The sequence below is a fragment of the Gavialis gangeticus genome, unplaced genomic scaffold, assembly GCF_001723915.1.
Source record: "Gavialis gangeticus isolate Ggan-Ray unplaced genomic scaffold, GavGan_comp1, whole genome shotgun sequence".
Classification (NCBI taxonomy): domain Eukaryota; kingdom Metazoa; phylum Chordata; order Crocodylia; family Gavialidae; genus Gavialis; species Gavialis gangeticus.
In genome coordinates, this window is record NW_017729032.1 from 50,773,723 (window position 1) to 50,780,102 (window position 6,380).

General features: G+C 47.7%; 1 protein-coding gene across 2 annotated transcripts in view; it reads left to right on the forward strand.

Annotated features, from left to right (window-relative positions):
- BRCA2 (BRCA2, DNA repair associated) overlaps positions 1-6,380 on the forward strand; it is an 86,393-nt gene that overhangs the window by 10,117 nt on the left and 69,896 nt on the right. For both annotated transcript variants that reach the window (XM_019524518.1, XM_019524519.1), the window contains exon 4: positions 5,481-5,595. In XM_019524518.1, coding sequence (XP_019380063.1) covers positions 5,481-5,595 — 115 coding nt within the window. The remainder of the gene's footprint in view (positions 1-5,480; positions 5,596-6,380) is intronic.

Here is a 6,380-nt window from a genome sequence, read left to right on the forward strand (position 1 = left end):
ATGTGGGGTAGGTTACAAGGTGGTGCTGAGCGCAGGGCGGGGGGGGAAAGCAGCTCCTCGCCCGCCCGTGGCTGGTGCCCCATGCTGCAGCCACATGCAGCCCACGTGAGGATGCCTGTGCCTGCTCCAGACAACCCTGCACAGGCTACGAGTGGCTGCAGTGTGGGGTGCCAGCCACAGGGTGGGCGAGGAGCTGCTTCCCCCCCGCCCCCTGCGTGCTCAGAACCACCTTGTAACCCAGCCCTACTGCCAGCCTGGGACCTGTGCTGTCTCAGGGCTTGCCTGTCAGGGCTGCACATGGCAACAGCAGCTGCAGCCCCCCTGCTTGCCGCGCTGGGCAGTGTTTGCCACTGCTGCCTCCTTGCTGTCTAGTGCGTGAGCTCCAGATGGCCAGCAGCAGTCAACACTGTCTGGTGTGGCAAGCAGGGAGGCTGCAGCTGCTGCTGCTGACAGATGAGCCTGGAGCTGGTGTGGAGCCCAGGCTGGCAGCGGGGCTGGGTTACAAGCTGGTGCTGAGCATGGGGAAGAGCAGCCCCTTTCTTGCCCTGTGGCTGGCACCCTGAGCTGTAGCTGCTTGCAGCCCACATGGGCTGCTAGCGCCTGCAGCAGGGAGCACTGGCCATAGGGCGGGCAAGGGGCCATTTTTCCCCGCGCTCAGCACCAGCTTCTTCCCTGCCAGCAAGCAGGAGGTTGGGGCACTGGGAGTGAGCAGGTGCGGGAGCACAGGGCTCACACCGGTGTCCCGGGGCCAGTGCTGGCAGGGCATAGAGGAGGGTGGCAGGAGCATGGGGTCCTGGCTGGCAGGGGCTCTATGGAGCCGGGCCAGCTCCCCCCTCTCCCTGCTGGTGCAGCCCAGCCTGGCTCCACAGACTTCTGCCGGCCTGTGCCCTGCTTTGGGCCCCACCAGTGCTGGCCCTGGGACATTGGGACATTGATCCCAAGATGGTGACCAGGGGGCAGGGCACCTGTCAAGGGGCAGGGCTGCCCATGTGGCCCTCGACAGCCTGCCAAAACTGGGTAAGCAGCCCTCTGCCCAAAATAATTGCCCACCGCTGTGCTAGATACAGGACCAGCCCAACCCTGCGTGCTGTGTGTCATGTGCCAGGCCAGGGCTGGTGTGTGCTGCATACAGTGTGGGAGTAGAGCGGGCACATGTGCTGCAAGCAGCGTATGTGGCATACTGCACACAGTGCCTGCCCTGGGCTGGCCCTGTGTGCTGGATCTGGTCTTTGAGGCCAGTCTATAGGCCTGGTCCAGCCTGTAGACTGGCCTTGTGTTCCTAACTTACTCCTAACTAAATGGGTTATGCACTCACACCCTGCCTGGCATTTTTATCCCCCTTTTGACGTACCTACAAGTTTCAGTATTTACATCTCAGATCAGATTTAAATGAGCTACAGTAAAATATGATTAATTGGGCACTCCAGAGGGATGGGTAATGATGATGGTTAATTGTTCAGGGGTGATTAATCAGTAGCTAGCCATATTTTCAACTTTTCCTGAGATAATTAGTCACTATTACTTTACTATATTTTTCATGTTATATCGAAATGTACAAAAAAAATTCTTCAGCCTTATACGAAAGAAAGAAAGAAACAAACAACCCCCCCCCCCCCCAAAAAAAAAAAAAAAAAAGGTACATTGCAATCCAAATACTTTGGAAGGTCGGGTTCCTTGTGCACTTAAGAACATGATGGCTTGTGAAGTAACCAGGGGTATGCAGAGCTACAGCAAAGAACTGCACAGGACCATTCAAGTGCTCGAGCCATTTGAAGCAACTTTTAGTTCCAAAGGTGTCCCTTTCCCACCTGGCTGGAGTTCATAGTCATCCTGTGCAGCTGATCAAAGATGGCAGTGTCCATTGAAATAAAAACTGGGAAGTAGCTGGAGTACTTCATGCAGCAGCAGCTTTTACTTCAAGGGCACAGTTGTTTCTATCAGTTTTGCTGGACAGCATTGAGGAGCTCCAGCTGTGGAGAAATACACAATGCCTTGAGAAATAGAAGTCTTAACATACAACTGCAGTGCCTATTTGCTGCTACTTTCACTTCTGAGTACACTACTTTTCCACTTACCTGGAGCTCAGCAGTGCATTTGAAGTAAAAGCCGCAGGAGCTAGTCAGCCATTTCATCTTTAATTCAGCAACTAGCTGCCAGTTGAACAGGACACAAACTCTCCTGATACAAATGATCTGGGTACTAATTCACCAGTTTAAAAAAGCACATTAGCAGCAAATTCTGTAGTGATGCTCTTAAGGATGTTGAAAGGTTAAACGTTCAACCGATAAGTATATTCATACCAGTGAGGACTCAGAACTCGTGGTAGATGTGATATTTTTTTATTAGACCAACTAGATTTTTGCAAAAGAATTTCTTTAATTGCAAGCTTTCGGGCACAAGCACCCTTCTTCAGGTATAGGAGAAAAGATTATAAACGTTCTCCCAGGTAGAAATGAAAGTTCATGTTTCATAGGAGAGTTAAAGGTGTGGTTAAAATCTCCTATTGACGCAGTTTATTTTATGCAGGCTAGGCTCAGAGAGAAGTTGGAAGTCTGTTTACCTTGAAGTTGTTTGGTGGCAAGCAGGTTATAGTCATATTTCCTTCTGGTTATGATATTTCATATTTCACAAGAGTAAAGGGATGGAATGCTCTTTTGGGCGGGTATTTTGTAGGTGGTAAGGTATCTCTGGGCTCTGTAATTATACAAATTACCTTGAACAGAGGCAGGAGCAGGGTCTCGGGTTCCAGGTGATAAAACTTACTTCCTCCTTGTAAAATTTTAAAGATTTCATTTAAGAAATAATTTGTACCAGCTATGCATTACCAGTAAACATTTAGTGCAGCACACAGTGTGGCTAGCAAGGGAAGCTGTGTGGTGCCTCAGAAACAAGGAAGGTAGCAGAGCGGGGAGTGGAAGGGGCAAGGGGTAGGACCAGTACCCATAGCCTATAAGGTTAAAGAGGAAAACAGGAGGGTCTAGTGACCCAGACGAGGGCCCAGTTAAGTAATTAGTTGCTCATTCACAGGTGCTTCCTCCCTCCCGGAGCACCAGCAGCAGGCCTTCACCTGGTGCTGCCCTGCCACCTGCAGCTTCAGGTGAGCTGTGTTGTCTGGTGGTGCTTGCCTCCTCCCCTGCCGTGTAAAAGGCCATATGTGAACTACTGTGTTATTGATTTAATCATTTAACCAATATAATTAGAGGAGGTTAAACAGCTATTATTTAAAAATTATTTATATCCCTAGATGCAGTATATATGTTCTTTTTGGAAAGGATGATTTACATTTTAAACCACTAACTAGTTAGCCAAAGTGTTTCCAACACAAATTGGTAGGATAGATATGTGCTGCTGCTAGTTGTCCCCGGAGAAAATACTTTCCTGCTCCATGAGGATGCGCTCTATGGGCATGTCCAGACGAGCGCCATCGGGAGGTGTGGCACTGCAAACAGTTTTGCAGTGCCACATACCACACAGTCCAGTGTTCTCTGCACTGCAAGAGTGTGTTGCCCAACCGTGTGCTGCTCTGGGGTTTGTTTGTTTTTTTGCTGAGGGCTTTTTTGACCCCAGGATATCCAGGAGTCAAAAAAATAAAATAAAATAAAAACTGCGGGGGGGGGCAGGGAATGAAGCAGTGCGTGCTTGGGCAGCATGTGCTGCTGAAAAGAGGAGCTGGGCTACCTGCTGGGCCACCCCCAGACTCCACCTGGCGGGACTGCTGTGGCTGCAGCCTCAGGAGGCCCCCAGCACCATCATCTCCCACCTCAATGTACTGGGATTGGTCCCTAGGGATCTGGCACTATTGCCTCCCACCCCAGGGGGCTGGGATTGGGTTCCAGAAGCCTGGCACCGCCCCTGCCCGGCCCCAAACACTAGAATTAGGACCCTGGGGCCCAGCACTGCTCCTACCCAGCCCCCCACACCAATCAGACCCTGAGGCCTGGCACCTCCGCTCCCACCCACCATGTGCTGGGAGTCTAGCACTGCCTCTGCTCAGCCCTGTGCTCTGGGACTGAGTGCCTGATCTAATGCACAGGGCTCAGGATTCCCCGTAGATCTGGAAATTTGGTGGTGGAGGAGCAGTGCCACTGCTTTTCTGCTGCCAAACTTCTGGACCCATAGGGAGCCCTGCAGGCCAGATGGCACAGAGCCATCTACTGGGGTTTGAGCATTCCTGTTGCAAAGTGTTATTTTTATTGTTTTTGAATATCAGTCTTTACACTACATTTGAATAAAGCCTTGTATTATGAACCCCTTATTTTCATGCCTGAACAGTTAGTTAATGAGCAGTCTGAAAGCAATCTGATTGGAGTCAGTAGGACAATTCCTGTGAGTAACTGCACACCAATCTGGGGTGTGTAAGTCCAGTCCCATTTCCCAAGGTGATAGTGCTTTTTCACTTACTGTTTCCAGACACTCAACTGTTCAAGGGACACTTACATATAAAAAGTACTGTTTGGGCTTCATCCATAATACCACAAATGTTTTCTTCTTTATAATTGTTCACTCAACCCAAGAAAATGGTTGCTTGTACAGACTTGAGATGATGCTGACAAAATAAATGTAAAGGTGATTCTGGGGCAGAGGAGGGGCTCTTGCAAAAATCTCTTCTCTGGTAATAACAAGCAGTGTGGTGATATTGTATCTTATATTATGAAAAATGCATAAGAATAAATTGAAATAAATGTTAATTAAACAAGGCTGAATTTCACAGGAGTTTTTGGTATATATTTAGATTATTTTTAGTACTGTCATTTTGACATAGCATTTGAAAATGCTCTGACTGATTTTTACAGCATTCAGTTTCAAACTTCCTAAAGTGACAGAACTGTTCATGCCTCTTCTGCCATGGAACCACTGTGGGTGTCTATACACGTGCTCTAGGGTGGAGGGAGGGAGGCGCTATAATTAGAGTGGCTCCGAGAGCCACTTGTGCCCACAGTATCACATGTATTCAGTGTCCTGCACTTCAAAATGGCAGCAGGGGCACTTGAAACTCATCAAACGAGCTTTAGTTAAAGTGCCTCCGCCTCAGTTTTGAAAAACAGGGACACCACTACAGGTGACAGGGAAGCTGCTGGAACATGCTAATTGGCACTCTCCAGCAAACTTGCAGCAGACTTGATTGATCCAGTCTTCTCTGATGTGTGCTAATTCAGACATGTTGGAGCAGAGCTCTGTCATGTATAAGGTGCTCTGTGAGCTGAGGCAGAGCCAGGTGACCCAACCTGGCAGTGGCAGTGTACCACCCCCTGACCCACTCTGTCATTACCCCCAGTCTCTTTGCAAAACCTCTGATGACTATCTTGGAACACGGTTTGAAACCTACTGATTTATGGTGTCATTTTTAGAAATACAAGAAAATGGTATTTGTGCTTTGTTTTTATTTTGTTTAAAAAATTAGTCTGCAAAAATCAAAATAATTTCAAACAAATATTCAGGATGTGGCTGATTTATTGTACTATGTTATGCAAATATTGCAGGCAAAGAGAGTTTGGCTAACAAAGAACATAGAACTAGCCCATGTATTATGAAGACAAAAATGGATCAAGCAAATGAAATACCTGTGTCTCCTTTTGATACTTGCCTCAATACAAGGTACGTTAAGAATGTTAGCTTTTCTAAAAATGAAATAATTAACTTCTTCCCATGAAAGAGGCTTTTTTTTTTCTTAAGTAAAGGACTTATTTAAATTCAAATTTATATTGCATCTGTATTAGGTTACAATAGACCTGGAGACGTATATGAAGTTTTAGAACAGAGAGATTAATCTTGTTATATCCTGTAAAGTGTGTGTGTAATATTATAGCATCTAGAAAAGTTTATTGAAGAGGCCATCCTTAATGGACTGGCCGACACCAACATCCTGAGGGATAGCCAGCACGGGTTTGTTGCAGGTAGGTCTTGCTTGACCAGTCTCATTTCCTTTTATGACCAGGTGACCTATCACCTGGACGAAGGAGAAGAGATTGATGTCCTATATCTTGACTTCAGGAAAGCCTTCTATCTGGTATCCCATAATCACCTCTTGGCAAAACTGGCCAATTGTGGCCTTGGGTCCACCGCGATCCACTGGCTGGGAAATTGGCTCCGTGGTCAGACCCAGAGGGTGGTAATTGACAGAAGTCAATTGTCATGGTGTCCTGTGACCAGTGGGTCCCCCAAGGCTTTGTCCTTGGATCCATATTGTTCAACATCTTCATTAATGATGTGGACATTGGAGTCAGGAGCGAAATGGCCAAGTTCCCCGATGACACCAAACTTTGGGGCAAAGCATCTACACCTGAAGACAGGAGGGTGATTCAGGCTGACCTGGACAGGCTCAGCAAATGGGCGAATGAGAACCTGATGGTGTTTAACACTGAAAAATGCAAGGTTCTCCA